The sequence below is a fragment of the Pelodiscus sinensis genome, chromosome 18 (assembly GCF_052426305.1).
Source record: "Pelodiscus sinensis isolate ZL-2025 chromosome 18, ASM5242630v1, whole genome shotgun sequence".
In the NCBI taxonomy this organism is placed as follows: Eukaryota; Metazoa; Chordata; order Testudines; family Trionychidae; genus Pelodiscus; species Pelodiscus sinensis.
Window position 1 is genome coordinate 335,879 of NC_143069.1, and position 17,726 is coordinate 353,604.

At 60.7% G+C, this 17,726-nt stretch overlaps 2 protein-coding genes across 8 annotated transcripts in view; both read right to left on the minus strand.

The window, feature by feature from the left end:
* Positions 1-266: 266 nt before the first annotated feature.
* On the minus strand, positions 267-14,420 carry LOC102457001 (sushi domain-containing protein 6-like). Of its 2 annotated transcripts, none has more exons than XM_014579853.4 (6): positions 14,307-14,420; positions 8,642-8,715; positions 6,470-6,588; positions 3,426-3,638; positions 1,820-1,970; positions 267-1,294 (listed from the first exon to the last, which is right to left on the minus strand). In XM_014579853.4, exons 1-6 carry the CDS (start codon positions 14,418-14,420, stop codon positions 967-969), a joined length of 999 nt encoding a protein of 332 aa, XP_014435339.3. In that variant the 3' UTR covers positions 267-966. The 2 variants fall into 2 exon arrangements, with proteins under 2 accessions (XP_014435339.3, XP_014435338.3); XM_014579852.4 differs by having other exon boundaries at positions 267-1,297.
* The window catches only part of PAK4 (p21 (RAC1) activated kinase 4), a 93,654-nt gene continuing 90,238 nt past the window's right edge, over positions 14,311-17,726 (minus strand). For all 6 annotated transcript variants that reach the window (XM_075917211.2, XM_075917210.2, XM_075917213.2 and 3 more), the window contains one exon: positions 14,311-17,638. In XM_075917211.2, the coding sequence (XP_075773326.2) occupies positions 17,483-17,638 (156 nt within the window). In that variant the 3' untranslated portion in view covers positions 14,311-17,482. The remainder of the gene's footprint in view (positions 17,639-17,726) is intronic.

Below are 17,726 nucleotides of genomic sequence, written 5' to 3' on the forward strand. Positions count from 1 at the left end.
GTGTGTGTGCGCGCGCCTGTACACACGCCAGCCAAGGTGCCTGAACCGGCTTCAACAAGAGCTTTGTCCAGCTGCCTAGCCCTAGTGCCCCCTGGCCCAACCGGGCATCTCAGCTGGTGCTCCCTTGTCAAGCCTGCGCAGGGAGCCAGGAGAGCTCGGGGCGGCAGGGAGCCAGGCCAAGATCTGTCCCCAGCCAGCACCCACTCGCAAGCCCTGACTTTGCTGTGCAGGTTGGGCCCGGGTCAGGCGGGACTCAAACCTGCAGCCGCTTCCCCTGCACCTGCTCTGGGGCACCGGCTCTCCCGGCCCCAGCTAAGCTGCAGAGGGTGGGGGAGGGAAACAGACAAGAGCCAGGCAGGGAAAGCTCTTTAAACCAGACCCGCAGTGCTCCCTGCTGGAAGGTGGATGCAACTGCCCCAGCCAGCCCACCCCAGCTGCATGCAGCAGTGCTCCTGGCCTGGAGCCAGCCTGGGGGGGACACGATGGGAACGGACACAGATATGCACTCCCCACAGGGGACAGCAAGGACCCACAGATGGGGGTGGGGGGAGGGTAGAGCACAGGAAAGCTGGAGAGCGGGGGGAGAATGTCTGACCACAGCAGCCCCCAGGCCCAGGCGCGAAAGAAGCCCACAGGATGTTGCCAAAGAGCAAGGATCTGCCTCCCCCCGCCACTGAGCCCTAAAGGGCCCTCTCCCCCATTGCGAGGGGTGTCAGGGTGGGGCAGGGAAAAGGGGGCAAAGATCAGTCGCATGGCATTAAGGCAGGAGGCCGGTCCCTCAGCCCCCTACCGGGGGGGGGCAGTCCGAGAGGGGCTGCCTCGGTTCCATCAGGTTCCCAAGGTGCTGAATGAACAGGGGAGGGCTGCGACCCCCCCCAGCAAGTCCAGAGGAGGAGCAGGCTGAGTGTTTCAAACAAGGAGTCTCTGCTGTAGTGTCGGGGCTCTGTGGGGACCCCCAGCCCCTGGCTACCTGCCCTGCTCCTTCCTCGCCCCCGGGAACAGGAACCGGGCAGGGGGTGCCATGTGCCGGGTCAGGCTGCTGCCACCCGCAGCTGCTGCCTGGCTCTCCTGGTAGGAAGGGGGCGGGGTAGCAGCCTCCGGACTCCCGTGGGACTCGACGGCTTCCGCTGGGAGCACCAGGCCTCTGGAGAGGACAAGGGGTGTCGGCATGGGGGGGGCAGGCAGCACGGGATCCCCCTGGGAGCCATAGATGGCCTCTTCGTATGACGGGAGCGGCACCAGGCAGCTGTCCCCGCTGCTCAGCATCTCGGGCTCCTCCATGCGCTCGTACCACCTGCTGGAGGACGGGGAGAACAGGTCGAGTTCACAGCCGCACCCTAGGGCCCCAGTCCTACCCCCACTGCTGGGGCCCAAGGCAAAGGGGAACGGGGGTGGAGTACCAGGAGTCTAGTGGTTACAGCAAGATTCCAGGGGCCTATCCCCGGTTCGGAGGGAAGTAGGGTCAAGTGGTTGGAGCAGGGCACCAGGAACCCTGGTCCCTCGGCAGACCCTGTGCAAGACACTTCCCTTCTCAGCGGGGATCAGTTTCCCCGGCACAAACCGTGCAGCCCCTCCCCTAGCCTGGCGCTGGGGTCAGCGCTGGCTGACGGGGAGAGTGCCCCCTACTGCGCACACTGATCCCTGCAGCGCAACGCGGGAAGCCCAGGAGGCGGAGTCAGAGTTGTGCACCTCCCAGGGCTGGGCTGGAAGGGGAAAGGCGGGGGGGCTAGATCCCCCATCAGCTAATGGGGTGAAGGAAACAGGTTGCTACGGCCACGGCAGAACCCCCCCCCCACTCCCCGAAGGTGGCAGAGCTCACCTCCAGCAGACGCGGGTGCGGGGCTTCGGCCCCACCAGGACACACACCATGGCCACCAGCAGCAGGGCAGAGATGGTCACTGAGGCCGCAGCCACCACGGGGATGGAGGAGACAGCCAGGAGGGCGCTGGAGCGAGGCATCGGCGGAGACCCTGGGGAAAGGTCAGCGAGTCACCCCCAGCAGCTGGATCGCTGCACCCCCTTGTGCGGCTCATGGCAGCCAGATCTCCAACAGCAGCCCCCACGCTCAGCCTGGCCCCCAGCAGTGCATCAAACATGCCCCACAGGGCACTAGATGGCACTCAAGGGCCAGGAAAGCAAACGGACCCCTGACCCGCTGTGACCACAGACACATACTAGCCCACGGTGCAAGGAACCCCCCCCCCCCGGGATCAACCCTCCCAGCTTCCTCTTCGGCTGAGCAGACGGAGACTCGCCCCCCAGCCACGGAGCTCAGTCTCAATAGACAAAGGGGGGCTGGGAAAACGAGACATGGAGCAGGAATGTGACTTGTCCAAGGGAACCCCAGCCTCCCACACCCCAGTGCTCTATCCACCAGGCCTCACAGCCTCTCTGTAGCCAACAGGTCACAGTGTTCAGCAGCAGCTGGGGTCTCACGTTTCACCCGCCTATCCCACCCAGTCCTGGGCGCAGGGGAGCCGAGTCGCCCTGATTCCTACGGGCGTCGGTGTCCCCGCTGGCACAGAGACCAGGGGCCCCCCAACAGCAGCGTACAGCCTGCGTCTCCTGTGGGCACAGCAGGAGTCCCCCCCACAGGCACATCACAGCCTGGCCTGGGGGAATGCCCACCACCGCAGGGTGCTGCCACCTGAGTGGGGCCAAGGTACACCTGGGAGCAACCACCAGGGCCGGCCAAGCGTCCGCACGGTTCCATCGACGGCTAAATACAGCTGGGCAGCTCTGGCACCAAAGCCTGGGGGAGGGCTGGAGCTCCCACCCGGATCTGAACATCTCCATGGATCTTGTTAGCACCCAACCCACTGACCCAGGTTCAGAGACTCGCTCCTGCTTCCCATGTAGACGCACCCAGCGAGAGTCCCCGGGGGAAGAATGGTTCAGGGGGAGGCACTGGCCTAGGGCAGAGTCACTCGAAGGCCCAGATTTCCCATGGGAGCAGGGCATGGAAGGACCTTGGTAAACCTGGGCCTCCGTTCCCCCAGCTGTAAAATGGGGCTAATACCAGGATTGTCAGATTGATACTGTGCTGCACCTGGTGCAATGTGGGCCCAGGCCATGATGGGGGGTCCCAGGTGCTGCCCTAAAAACATGCAGCTCCTGGCACAACATGGTCTACGGCGAGGGCTTGCACACGACACCGTAATGCACCTAATAGCAATGAAAATGTGCAGCACCTAGCACAAGGGGGCTTGGGCCTTGCGGGGCGGCTCCAGGTAGGACTGCCGTGTACACCACCAATGAGCAAGCTGTGCAGAGGTCACTGCACGGAGCTACATGCTAGCAGCGGCCGCCGGGCTGAGCCAGCTGGCCCTACAAGCTGCTGCAGGAAGCCAGTCGAACCCTGTCGCTGGCGCAGGACTTTGCCCATCGCTGCAGGAGAGGGAGAGCACGGTTGGGTGTGCACTGACCTGCCAGGGGCTTGCAGACGACTGGCTTCGTCACGTGCCACCGGCCGCCCTTGCAGACGGAGACACCAGGGGGGCCAGCCGGGACATAGCCGGCCTCGCAGTCATACTGCACCATGGAGCCAGCCTTAAATACGCCTCCGCCCAGAGCCAGCTGGCAAGCCGGGGACATGCACCTGTAGGTAGAGTGATCGGGGGGGTCCGGGAACTGGCAATCTGGAAGGGAAACAGGCACACCGAGGGTTAAGATCACAGAACACTGGAACCAGAAGAGGCCTTGAGAGATCATCAAGTCTAGTCCCCTGCCCTCACGGCAGGACCAAGCGCTGGCTAGATCGGGGTGGGCAAAAGGGCCTGCCAAGTGAGTTGATCCGGCCCGCAGAGGCCCTGCCGCTCCCCAGCCCCCAGGCCCATCAGAGTCTGGGGCCGGGGGGAAGCGCACAAACTTAGAAGCGCTGCCTGCTCCTGGCAGGGCAGGAGGAAACTTCATGTGCTCACCTGCCCCCAAGCCCTGACTGGCCTGGGGGCAGAAGGGGGAGCACGCAAAGTCTCCTCCCACCACCGAGGGCATGGGCGCTTAGGGAGAACTTCTTCAGCACTTCCAGGCAGCCAGATCAATCATGGTCTATGGGTGGGGAAGCAGGGAAGTATCCTGGCCCCGCCCCTTCTGCCTGTGGCCCCGCCCCTTCTGCCTGAGGTCCCGCCCCTTCCAGTGCCACCTGGGGCCACTTCAAAAATTTCTGAAGTGGCCCCTGGTAAATTTTATTGCTCACCCGTAGTCTAGATCATCCCTGATAGACGTCTACCTAAACTGTTACTCTCCTATTCATGCATCCCAGAATCACGGTTGCTTTTTTTTTTTTTTTTTTTTTTGTTAAAAAGAAGTTTCACGCTGCTGACTCAGGGTCTGTCTACACTGGCACCCTCTTTCCAGAGAGGGATGCAAATGAAAACATTTGAAATTGCAAATGAAGCCGGGATTTAAATATCCTGTGCTTCGTTTGCATATTCACATTATGGCGCATTTCGAAACAACAGACGCTGTTATTTCGAGAGAAAACCCTTCTCTCGAAATAACTGGTAAACCTCATTGTATGAAGAATAAGGGTTAGTTCAAGAGAAGGGTTCTCTCTCGAAAGAACCGCGTCTGTTATTCAAAATAGAGCTATGCAAATGAAGCGCAGTACATTTAAATCCCGGCTTCATTTGCAATTTCACACAGCATCACGCTGTGGACTCAGATTCAGCATGTGGCCCACTCTGACCCCTAGATCCCTTTCTGCCGGGCTCCTTCCCAGACCATCGCTTCCCATTCTGCATGTGTGAAACGGACGGTTCCTTCCTACATGGAGCACTTTGCATTTGTCCTTATTAAACTCCATCCTGTTTACGTCCGACCATTTCTCCAGTGTGTCCAGATCAGTTTGAATGACGACCCATCCTCCAAGGCACTCGCAGCCCCTCCCAGCTTGGGATCATCCGCAAACTTCCCAAGTGTCCTACTCTCTATGCCATCTCTAAATCGTTGATGAAGATATTGAACAAAACACAAGGGGCCTTCAGTGGGGTAAAAGGCAGCGAAACTTGATGCAGGTGAGGGATTAGAGCAGGGTTCTATCCCCAGCTCAGGGCAGGGACTAGGGTCTAGCGCAGCAACGGGCAACTGAGGCTGGTGAGTGGGCAGCGCGAGTGGCCGCCTCCATCTCCGCGGGTAGCAAGACTGTCGTGTCCAAGACAGTCTCACTGCGCTTGTGCACCTGGAGCGTGCGAGGGGTGTGCTGACTGAACCGCAGCAGCGCTGTGATTGGATGCAGAGGGAGCGCATGGCTCTCACGGTCACTGTTGTGTGCAATCAGCGTGCACCTCACTCCATGTGCGTGGCACTTTCGTTACACCAGTAGGAAACCACCGCCATGGAGGGAAACCCTGCACGTGGGCCCTCGGGCCGCAGATTGTCCCCCACTGGTCTAGTGGGTTAGAACAAGGGGAGGGGTTTCTCCAGGGCAGAGTCACTGGCAATCGAGACCCTCTGTAGCATGGGGCTCTCCTGCAAGGACGGCAAAGGTAGCACGCAGGTTTCTCCCTCCCTTCCAGCCCCCAGCCTACTTCCAGCCCCACCTCCTCTCCCCCTCTTGCCCTTGGATCTTCCCTTCTCAGCCCAAATTCGACCGTGGGGCAGAGTGGGCAGATCTGGCTGAGCTGGGCTTGCTCGTGAGGCCTGGTTGTTCTGGGCACATTGTCCTGCCCAGCTGCTCCTGTCTCACTCCAGACTGCAGCCTGATTCGAGCTGGCCTCATGACCAGCAAGGTGGGGGATTTCCTGGCTCCATGGCTGGGAGGGGAACGAAGTGACTCACCGGCAGCAAAGAGCGCACTGCCCACACGCCTATAGCTGGGCCTCCCCATTCCTCAACTCCCTCAAGTTCTCCCGGAGGGCTCCCGCCAGCATCAGCCACTGCACTACAGAAACCCCCGCTCGGCAGGCTGCTGGCATCGTAGACATCGTGTTGCCCAGGTCTACGGGGAAAACTAGCCAGCAGCCGGCCCAGCTCCCACACCCCCATTCCTAGAGCCGCAGGAGCTAGGTCACAGCTGCAGAGACGGGGGAGGGAATGGGGGTCTCCACCCAGACATTTTTGATTTTTTCAGCACAAATTCAAACACCAAAACAGTTCAGTTTGGAAATGCGCTGCTGCTCCCTGTGGAGCTTGTAGTTGCCGAGAATCCTGCCTGCCATTCTCCTCTAGAGCTGGGCTCCCTCGCTGAACTACAGCTCCCACAGGACACCGCCTCCGCCCCCAGGACTACGCGCCATGCTGCAGCCCAACAGGCGCAGGGGGACACCCAGACTACACCTCCCACAGGTGCTCTAGGAGCACAACCAGATCAGAACATTCCCCTTTGCAGGTGTTAAGTTTTCAGGGAAGTGGATTTTTGTGGCACCTGATTTTCCATCAGACACAGGCGATGGGAAAGTTGCACCCAGGAGGGGAGGGGAGGGGAGGGAATGGCAGACGATGAGGGTTGGGAACGAGACCCAGCCGGTACCTTTCCTCCTGGGGACAGCGCCGGAGCCGCAGAGCGCCACGAAGAACAGAGCCGTGGGGAAGTAACACAGGGGACACCCTGCCGCCGTCATCCTCAGGAAGCCCCTGCCAGAGCCGCAGCTACAAGAAGCCAACACGTCAGAGTCCTGCACAACTTGATACCAAGCGTCTGATTCTGCAGCGACCAGCCCGGGGAGCCTGGTCCGGTGCCGGACTCAGCGGCTCCCTGGTCTCCCCGCATCCCGCCCAGCAGCCCCAGAAGGACGGTCGGTCCCTAGCAGCGTGACCTGGATTCGGAGCTGGGGGAGCCCTGCCGGGAGTCCCAGCTCCTCCCTCCTCAGCCGGGGTCGCAGGCACCCAACCCCTCCCTCTCCGAGCATCAGCTCCCGGGGCCTGAGCACAGGCCACCCTCGCCTGCTCGGAGACACGGGACGGGGCAGCCGCCCGCTCCAGAGGCCAGGGGCTTTCCAAGCCCCTGCCCCGATCTCAGCCCCCCGAAGGACTGGCCTTGGCAGGCAGCATGTGCCGGAGGTAGGGCAGGGTGGGGCCCTGGGGATCCCACCCCCTGCAGCCCGGGCACCCGCCGCACTCACCGGGCCCTGGCGCTGCGGATCCCGGCGCAGACTCCGGAGCGGGTCACCCCGCGGGGAGCCGGGCGCTGGGCGAGTCCCCGCTCGGCGGGAGCCACTTGCAAAGCGGAGCCGGAGCCGGGGGCGGGACGCGGGTTTTAAAGCGGCCGGCTCCGCCCGCGGGGCGGGCTGGAAAATCCGCGTGTGTGTGAGTGGGTGGGGGGGATTCACAGCCAGCCCCCCCGCCCGAGCCAGCCCCCCGCTCTCTGCCCCCCAGTTCCCTCCCCCGCCTACTCGGAGCAGGATCCCGCTTCTCCCCGGCTCCCCATCTGCCCCCCGCCTTCCTCAGCCCATCCCGGCCCCCTTTGCGGTGGGCCAATGAGCCCCCAGCGCCCCACATGTACCCAGACCCCGCCCCCCATTCTGTACCCGGAATCCCCCAGGGCCCTAGCACCTCCCTTACCCAGAATGCCCCAGTCCCCCCCCCCAGCACCCCATTCTGTACCCGGAATCCCCCAGGGCCCTAGCACCTCTCTTACCCAGAATGCCCCAGTCCCCCCCAGCACCCCATTCTGTACCCAGAATCCCCCAGGGTCCTAGCACCTCCCTTACCCAGAATGCCCCAGTCCCCCCCAGCACCCCATTCTGTACCCAGAATCCCCCAGGGTCCTAGCACCTCCCTTACCCAGAATGCCCCAGTCCCCCCCCCAGCACCCCATTCTGTACCCGGAATCCCCCAGGGCCCTAGCACCTCTCTTACCCAGAATGCCCCAGTCCCCCCCAGCACCCCATTCTGTACCCAGAATCCCCCAGGGTCCTAGCACCTCCCTTACCCAGAATGCCCCAGTGCCCCCCGCCCCAGCAGGTACCCAGAATCCCCCCGCCCCAGCACCCCATTCTGTACCCACAATCCCCCCAGTCCCTCCCGCCCCAGCACCCCATTCTGTACCCAGAATCCCCCAGTCTCCCCACCTGTCCCAGCACCCCATTCTGTACCCGGAATCCCCCAGGGCCCTAGCACCTCCCTTACCCAGAATGCCCCAGTCCCCCCCCAGCACCCCATTCTGTACCCAGAATCCCCCAGGGTCCTAGCACCTCCCTTACCCAGAATGCCCCAGTCCCCCCCAGCACCCCATTCTGTACCCATAATCCACCCAGTCCCCCCGCCCCAGCACCCCATTCTGTACCCAGAATCCCCCAGTCTCCCCACCCGCCCCAGCACCCCATTCTGTACCCATAATCCACCCAGTCCCCCCGCCCCAGCACCCCATTCTGTACCCAGAATCCCCCAGGGTCCTAGCACCTCCCTTACCCAGAATGCCCCAGTCCCCCCCCAGCACCCCATTCTGTACCCATAATCCACCCAGTCCCCCTGCCCCAGCACCCCATTCTGTACCCAGAATCCCCCAGTCTCCCCACCTGTCCCAGCACCCCATTCTGTACCCAGAATCCCAGCACCCCATTCTGTACGTAGAATCCCCCAGTGCCCTAGCACCTCCCTTACGCAGAATGTCGCGGGACCTCTGCCCATCCCAGGTGCCCCAACACCCTGGGACCCTGTCCGGCTTGGGTGCTGCAGTTCCAGGCAGAAGCCTGATCTCTACCTGGGAGCCTGGGACAGGTGCATTTGGAGCCAATGGCGGCAGCCGGGGAGGAACCGGACAGACAGCTGCTGGCCCTGTGGGCAAGACAGGGGAGAACTGGGTGCGGGCTCTGGCCAACACACACTCCATGGGACCTTGGGGCCCAGCTGCCTTCACTCACCTCCAGGAGGTGCCAGCTGCTCCAACCCTGACTGGCAAGTCCCTCTCTGCTCAGCCCTGCCCATAGGGACAGTAGATCAGGAAAGACCCCACGGGCATCTCCTGGGAGCAATAACCCACTGAGGTGTGGGGTTGTGACAGTGTTGGACAAGGCATCTTCAAGTGGAGTCAGAGATGGGGTGGGACCCACCTGGGCAAAACAAAACCTCACCTGCTCTTTGTTGGTAAAAGACCCGCTTCATTCCAACAGGGACTAATTCAGAGATGTCCTAGGACCTGGATTATCCAGGCCAGAGGAGAAATCACAGTGGTCCCTTCCCAGTCTATGAACTTTTCACACTAGTTCCCTCTTTCCCGCAATTTTTCTCACCCCAACTAGGGGTTTTTGGAAGAAACTTTATTTCCTGGAATTGTCCCTTTTCCCTCAAAAAATTGGTGTTTTGGTTTTGAAAGAAAACTCTAAAATGCTTTTGTCTTTCATCCCTTTAAAAAACATCCCTTTTCGGTTGGCCAAAATGTTTAAAAAAAAAAGTTTAGGGGGTTTTATTGCTAAGAAACCCTAACATATTTTTGGTTTCCAATTGCCCCTTCCCCCCCAAATCAGTTTTCAGTGGCCAAAAATAAAAAGGAAAAAAATGGGAAAACCACAGCAAAGTCTAGGAAAGGTTTTTTTTAAATGGAAACCAAACATTCTTCATTTCATCCCAAATTTGTCTTGGTTAAAAAATTGTTATTCAATCAGTTTGCCCCTACGGGGTAGTAAGTTGTTTATAACAATGCCCCCCGGGCTTCTGGCTGCTCAGAACAGAGCATGCCAATCTTGAAATGCTTTATTCTGGCCTGGTGAAAATGATTCCCACGAGCTAGAGGGAGGTACCTATACCCTGTTAAAGCGGCGAGGAGTCCTGGGGCACCTTGTAGACTAACTGAAGTGTAATGCTCCAACACTTCAGTTAGTCTCTAAGGTGCCACAGGATTCAGACTGACACGGCTCCCCCTCTGATACTCAGCTGCCCGATTCACAGCTTTTTCCACCAGCACTAGGGTCGCGGTTTCCTCCCTTCGTCACTCATCTTGCCAGCTGCCTGCCTATTTTTAGCTCCGGGATAGGACGGGCTCAGCAATCGGGGGAGGGCAGATTTCCGGCTCGTCACTTTCAGGAATCGCTCTGGTAAGTAAAGGGGAGGTGGCCTGGCCTGCCGGACAGTCTAGGGAAGCCCTGTTGTTGGGAAGTGACCTGGACTTGTGCCTTTCCCGGCTGGGCGGGGGCTGGGATATGGGAGGGGATGTGGGGACCTTCCGGTCTATTAGGATAGCGCCCAGGCACTCCAACGTGCCAGGCACTGTACATCCCATAACACACCTAATAGCTGTAAAAATGTGCGATTGCCTAGTGCCATAAGGCCGGGTTCATGCAGGGCTCCTAGGTGCTACCATAATATACATAATAAATCATGATGATAATATACAGCATGATAGGGTCCAAGGCCATGTACCGTAATACACCCAATAGCTTGGCACAATGGCCTCGCAGGCACTATTGGAATATAACTCAGCCGAACAAGGGGTCAGAGCTTTCTGCCTGCCCAGGCAGGGGAGTCAGACTCTGGAGTTACACCAGAATAGTCAAAGCAGCCCCCTGCCCAGCCCGCTCCGTGGTAGAGCACAGGGAGGTTTGGATTATTGGAGGATCTTTTTCAAAGTGGCTTTTTGACGGAGGTGACGGCTGTTCGTCCCAGCTGACAGCTGTCTGGCGGTTGACTTACTGAACATGGGCAGTTTCCTGGTGAAACTGTTGGGCTGTTGTGTGAAAGGCCTGTGGTTACTGACAACTTTTAGGGGAAACAGTTTTGGAAACTGAAACTGAAGGTAGTTAAAAAAACCCAACATTGTCATGGGAAACAACGGGGAATGCCTCACATTTTTCAGTTTCACATGGAAAACAAATGGGAATTCTTCGCCCCAGCTCGTTTCTGGGGGTGCCACTGCTGGCAGCTCTCCATAGCCCCCGCTATGACACCTCTGCTACCTTTGATCCAGCTGCAGCTAGAGAAGTTCCTCAGTACGAGAGGCTAGAGGAGTCGAGCGAGGGCAACGCATGTAGCAGGGCCTTCCCCATGAGGAACTGGGACCCCAGAGCCCCTTTCCCAGACTTACAAGCCCAACTAGAGCATGCAGAGAATTCAAACGTGCCCTGAGAAGATGAAAATCTTGGGTACAGTAGTACCCGTCGGGCCAGCGCCACCCAGATCCCAACCAGCCAAAACAAAAACCAAAAGTAGTGGGGAGAAGGCGGGAAAGGGGGACACTGGTACTGGGGGAGGGAGTAGAAATCCTGGAATTCCAGGCTGAGGCCTCGCAGCCCAGGTGATGGACACAGGGTGTGAAGGGGAGGTGCTGTCTGCCATTGGTCCTGCAGGAGGACAGCTCGAAGGGTTAAGGTGAGTGAGGCAGGGGAGACTCAGTGCTAGGGTTCTGCTGGGGAAAAAAGGGGCTTTTCTCAGCTTGTGGGAAGCCTCCAGTGGTCAGAAATTCCCCTGGCTTTCAAGGCTCCCTTGGTGTGTCGGGCTACAGGGCCCTGCCTGCTGTGAATCCCCCAGAGAACAGCAGGGAATCCCCTCGCTCTGCTTGACTTCAGGGCAGCAGGGGCCCTGCATGGACAGCTCGAGATGTCAGGGAATTTTCGGGTGCCACTGGAAACTGGGAATTTCCTGGCGTGCAGAGAGCTCTGAGCTGCAGCCAGAGTCTCCCCTCCAAGTGGCCTCCAGGCTAGGGTGTTATTACCCAAAGATGTGGAAACAGGGTACGTCATTTCCCCATCTGTGACTCCAGGTCATACAGTCCTGACTCCCAGGTCCCCTCCTCTAACCCAATAGAGCCCCACACCTCTTCTAGCACTGGGGACAGAACCCAAGAGTCCCAGCTCCCAACCTCCTCCCCCCAGCCCTACCGCTAAAAATCATGTGGCGAAGACACTGTCAGTTAATACAGAAATTAATTTTAACCAGTCTCATGAGGCCAGGACTCAGCATTGTGGTATCTGGTTCTCTGTGGAAGCTAAACACTATCCCAGTGACTAATGCTGGTCTGGGAACACCCCGAGCCCGGCCAAGAGCAGGGCCCCGTCGGGCCGGGCGCGGCCCCGAGCCCGGCCGAGAGCAGGCCTTTCACTGAGCACTGCCCAGCCCCAGAAGGTCCCCCCCTCCCCAGTCGCACACTAGAGCTCAGTTCCTCCAAGCGTGGGAGGTCGCGGCGCACCAAGCTGTTGTGAAACGGGAGGTCGGGAGACCTTGCATAAGCCAGGCTGTCTACACAGGACCCCTCTCCCTGTGTGTGAACCTGAGCGGGCCTGTCTACATCAGGTGGGCTGCCTGTGGCACACTCAGGATCTAGGCCAGCAGAGCGCCGCGGGCACATGCAGCACTGCCAGTGCCCTGGCTGGGGTCTGTCCTCCGGTCCCGCTGCCCAGTCTGACGAGCTGCCCCGGGAAAAGCCCAGGCTTGCTGGCCCAACGGCCTCGCTCAGGGCCCTCCTAGCCATAGCCAGCCCTTCGCAGTGCCGCCAGGCCATTGCCAGATGGCAGCTGGCCCCTCCCCACCTCTGGCCTACGGCCCTGAGCGGGGGGCAGGCGTGGCGAGAGCCTGTTTCTCGCCATGTTGGCTCCGTGCATGGGCGGCCTGTCAGTTCAGGCGAACTAGGCGAACACCAAGGGCGCCAAGACAAACGGCCATTGAGGGCTTCGGAGGCGGGGGCGCCAGTCGCGCGCTTTGCCTAGGGCACCAGTTGCCGGCAGCTCGTCCAGGGCTGCTCCTGGCTCCATGGCCCAACCCCACCCTGGCACTCCAGGTTCTGTTCAGTCTCACCCATTAACTGGGGTGAGAGCACATGCTGCTCTATGCCGGGACGCTGTCTGGGTGAAACCTTGGCTGGTCCCAGGGTGCCTTGTACGGATACCACCAGTGACTGGGATGCAGTTTATGCTGGGTGGCTTATTCCCTGTCCCCAAGCTGTCCCGTACTGGCATCCACCCAGGCTGGCCGTAGGGTTTTGGATGGCACTACAGCAGAGCATGCGGATGCTCTCCAGGGGCTCTGCACAAGGGGCTTTACAGATCATAGAACCATAGAGCTGGAAGAGACCTCAGGAGTCATCAAGTCCAGACCCTGCTCTAGGCAGGGCCAATCCCAACTAGATCAACCCAGACAGGGCTGTGTCAAGCCGAGACTTAAACACCTCTAGGGATGGAGACTCCACTACTTCCCTAGGTAACCCATTCCAGTGCTTCACCACCCGCCTAGTGAAATAGTTTTTCCTAATATCCAACCTGGACCTCTCCCACCGCAACTTGAGACCTTTGCTCCTTGTTCTGCCACCTGTCAGTACTGAGAACAGGTCATCTGCTCCAGCCCCCTAATCATTTTGGTCGCCCTCCGCTGGACCCTCTCCAATGCGTCCACATCCTGTTGCGCTAGGCCCAGTGCAGACCCACCATGCACCCAGCCACAAGGAGCCAGACTGGGTCAGAGCAAAGGTCCATCTAGCCCAGAGGCCTGTCTGCCGACGGTGGCCACTGCCAGGCGCCCCAGAGAGAGTGGACCGAAGGCAATGATCAAGAGATTTGTCTCCTGCCATCCCTCTCCAGCCTCTGACAAACAGACTCAGGACACCAGCCCTGCCCAGCCTGGCTAGTAGCCATGGACAGACCCATCCTCCATCCTGTTTAACCCTGGTCAAGTCCTGGCCTCCAGCTCTGAGTATCGGAGCAAAGTTCCTTCCCGCGGCTGGACGGTGCCTGCTCCCTTTGGGATGGAGCTGACAGCCGCTGACTGCGCCGTGCTCCAGCAGGGCTGGGGGTTCAGCCACCAGGGCCCTTGGGAAATCTGCAGCTTCCTTCCTCCCACCATGTGGGGCACAGGCAGCCCCGGGGGTTTCTGGAGGTGACTGTTCCTGTTGTAAAGGGGCAGCCAGGGACTGAGGATGCTCTTACGGGCACAGGTGTGTGCAACCCCCTCCCCCTTGAAAGGAGCCTGACCCCCGCCTTGCAGAGCAGCTGATCCTTACTCCCCTTTCCCTGTAGCAGTGGCTGCGGCAGCCCCCAGCCCATGGGGCCCCACTGTGTGACAAGCCCTGTTAGACACCGGAGACAGCCCCACGGGACAGTTATTGACCCCCAGGTCAGGCAGATCTCTCTGCCTGTAGATCAGCCTGGAGGCTACCACACCTGGCCCCTGGGTAGTAGCCCAAGCCCCTCCCTCCCTCCCCCGAGGCAGCCAGGCCCAGCTCTGGCTTAGGCCCATCGGCAGTTTGGTGAGTTGAAGGTGGCAAGAGAAGGCAGCAGGCCCATGGGAGACCGGCCCTTCTGAAACTGGTGTCCTGCACCCAAGCCAGCATTCTGCTTTCTGCTCAACTCCCAAACCTGGGAATTGTCACACTAACTGCAGAAGCACTTTGCAAATTTTGCCCTGCTGAGCCCCCTCCCCGCCATGCTGAAAACCCTCCAACTCACAGCACAAGATCCAATTCCGTTTTTATACCAGTCAGTCCGTGGCTGAATCCGCATTGGAGCATTTAGTGTCACAGCACATCTGTCCCGGAACAGACCCGTCCGGAATACTGTCATGTTACAAAAGGACAATATAAATAGCTTCTAAAAAACAGTCACCAGAAAACAAATCAGTAGTTGTCTCTAGACAGAGCTCACCAGCTCGTTTCGCCTTTCAGCTGCTTGGCCAGGCTCTGCCCTGGGCGCTTGGCCTTGGCTCTCGGAGGACAGAACTGGAGAGGTGTCTGAAGGGGGTGGGCAGAGGGGTGTGTCTCTGTAGTAGTGTCTCACTGCCGGGTAGGGGCCTGTGCAGTCAGAAACCCACCGGGGGGAGGGGGAAGCAGAGGTCCTGCTGGCATGGGAGCAGCTGACACGGGTGTGGGGGTAGGGCTGCCTGGTCATTCAGCAAGCAAAGCAACTCAGGGTGACTGCAGGAAAGGGGCAAAGCAGCTCAGTGCCGGTGGCCTGGAGATGTAGCGAGCAAGCAGGTCCAACCCTGCGCTATCACCTGCCCTGGGGCTGCAGGGATCTGCTGCTGCCAAGGGTCACCACGATGCTGAGCTACCCAGCTGGGGAGTGTAAATCAGCAACAGTGCTGGCACCTGGGGGGCAGCGCCTCCCCCCACTCCCTGTGCCCTTAGGAGTGCACCCCCACCAGGCCAGGTGCAATTTAGCCAGCTGGGATCCTGAGCCAGGCCTGTGGCGGCTCCCGCACACGGCACCGAGCCCCGAGCCTGGCTTGAGGGCAGCGGGTGCTTGCGGGACAGGGAAGCGGCTGCTCTCCGTGGGGACGCTGCAGCTGGCTCCCCCACTTTCCCACAGCGGGTTGGCTTGCTTAGTGGGATGAAAATCCACACCCTGGTCCCGTCCCACGAGGGGCGTATCTGCCACTGCTACCGACCCACCCCCGTGGAGCGGGGCAAGACACAGCCCTTCAGCTTCCACCCCTGGGCTCAGGGAGAGGCTGGGGCTCTGCGCAGGCTCCGCTGGTACCCAGTAACACAGCTGGAAGAATGAAGAGACAGGACGGGGTCCGTGGAGAACAAAGGGGGACACTTTACTGGTGGAGGGAGAAGGGATTCAGAGCTGACCAACCTGCTGGCCCCCTTCATATGGGCAGAGCAGAGCAGGGCTGTAGGCGCAACAGGGCCGGCTGGACGCACAGCCTGGGATGGTGTCACACCCATGAGGTTCCTGCAGGCAAAGGCAGGCCAGCAGCTACGCAAGGGCGCTGGAAGGGGAGGGAGTGCCTGGGAATGGCCAAGTGCCTGAGGGGCTGTAGCAAACAACGCCCACCCCTCATGGTACACAGGTGTGGGTGGAGCTGAGGGGGGGGGGGGAGGCGGCAGAGCTTTGCACAGACGGGGAGGGGGGGAAGGAGGCAGAGCTTTGCACAGACGGGGGAGGGGGGAAGGAGGCAGAGCTTTGCACAGACGGGGGAGGGGGGAAGGAGGCAGAGCTTTGCACAGACGGGGAGGGGGGGAAGGAGGCAGAGCTTTGCACAGACGGGGGAGGGGGGAAGGAGGCAGAGCTTTGCACAGACGGGGGGGGGGGAAGGAGGCAGAGCTTTGCACAGACGGGGGAGGGGGGAAGGAGGCAGAGCTTTGCACAGACGGGGGGGGGCGGGGGAAGAGGGGTGAGGGCATACAGCCTGGGGCGGGACCTTCCTGCTGTGGGCACTTTACAGGAGTAACGTCCAGTTTCTAATGAGCCAGTCTATGGGCGAAGGGCCAAGGGCCAAGGGGAAGAGCTCCTGTCACCCTACACCAGCTGGGCTCCAGGGACATGGCCCTAGCTCAGGTCTGCTCCTCCCGTGGCCAGGAAACCAGGTAAAATAAACCAACAATCCCCGTGTGCTTGGGAGCCCCTCCCCTCTGGGTCCGGCGCTTGGACGCGCTCAGAGGAGGAAATGGCAGTAAGGCAGCTGGGGGAACTGCAGTTCCAGAACCGCGTGAGCCCCCAGCCCAAGCACCATGCCGAGTGGTTTGCACGGCCCCGTGGGCCAGGGACCCCCTGCAGCTTGGCTCAGTGTCTGTGCACAGTCCATAGGTGGACCCCTCCCCACGCAGCCCCCGTGGCCCTGACGGAACGGGAAGTAAACGCAACAACTTCCAGTGAACTGCCGCAGGGGCCTCGCTGCAAGACAGGGCACCCGGCCCCTAGCTCAGGGGAGGGAATCCGCCACCTTTCCACAGTGCTGGCGGCTATCACAGCCCAGTGCCCCTTCCCCCCAGCTAGCCCTTGTGGCCCCAGCCTGCCAGCGCTGTAAGCACAGGCCGCAGTTCCCTTCCCGCTATGCCAGTCCCAGCAGTGCAGCTGGGCCTTTGTGGCTGAGCGCTAGGGAGGGCAAGGGGCTGGGCCCTGGGGACTCCCTGGCCCAGGTGGGTTAGGCAGGGGCAGTGCTTGCTGGGATACCTAAGTGGAGGGGGCTGCAGCGGGCTCAGCCAGGTTGCAAGGACCCCGAGCAGCAGAGGCCAGAGCCAGCTCACTGCTCACCAGATCCATGTGACGAGAGAGAGAGAACCTGCCGGGCGGCATCCTTGGGACCTGCAGAAGCAGCCTGGCCTCTCCTGTGAGGGACGGCGCAACGGCAGCCCCTCCACCCTGCTCTCGGGGGAGAGCCGGGCTGTCCACAGCCCAGCCACGGCCGGCTGCTGGGCATGCTCGGCTCCCCCAGCGCCAAAGCCAAAGCCCGCGGGGCTCCTGCCTAGCCTGACCCGGGACGACAGGGCCTGCAGCCATAAAGGGGACGGGCACAGCTGTCTAGAGGCAGCTGAAAAGTTCCAGTGTGGTTCAGCCTCTGGTGCTCCCTGCCTGGCCTGCGTGTATAGAAACTACCCTTTGGATCAGACATTGTCAAGTCATTAAAACCGCCCGCCCCACTCAGCAGGACGGGGCGAGGGCAGGCGAGTCCCTGCTGCAGTCACGACAGTAGTGGCACCGTTGTCAATCCAGTTAATGGCCCTGCAGAGGACGGGGCACGCCGGGAACTCGCAGGGCTCTGGGGACCGAGCGCCAGGCACTCCTGCTGCTGGCTGGGCTGCCCGGAGCCACGTGCCCGCCACAGCGGCTGAAGGGAGTGGCAGGAGCACCCGGGGAACGAGGCAATGACATGGCCACGGCTCTTTGGTGCAGCTGCCTCATCTCATCCGGTTCTGCCTCATGAGCGGCACGATGCTGGACGGAGGCCCGGCCTTGGTCAGGAAGGGGTGTTTCAGGAGTTCGTTGGCAGAGGCTCGCTGGGCGGGGTCTCTCACCAGCAAGCGGTCCAGGAACCCTTTGAGGGAAGGCGAAGCCTGCGGAGGAGGGAGCAGCAGCCATGAGTGGGGGGCGGAGGAGAGCCACTGGGTGTCTGGGAACTAGCACAGCTGCTGCCCGAGGAGC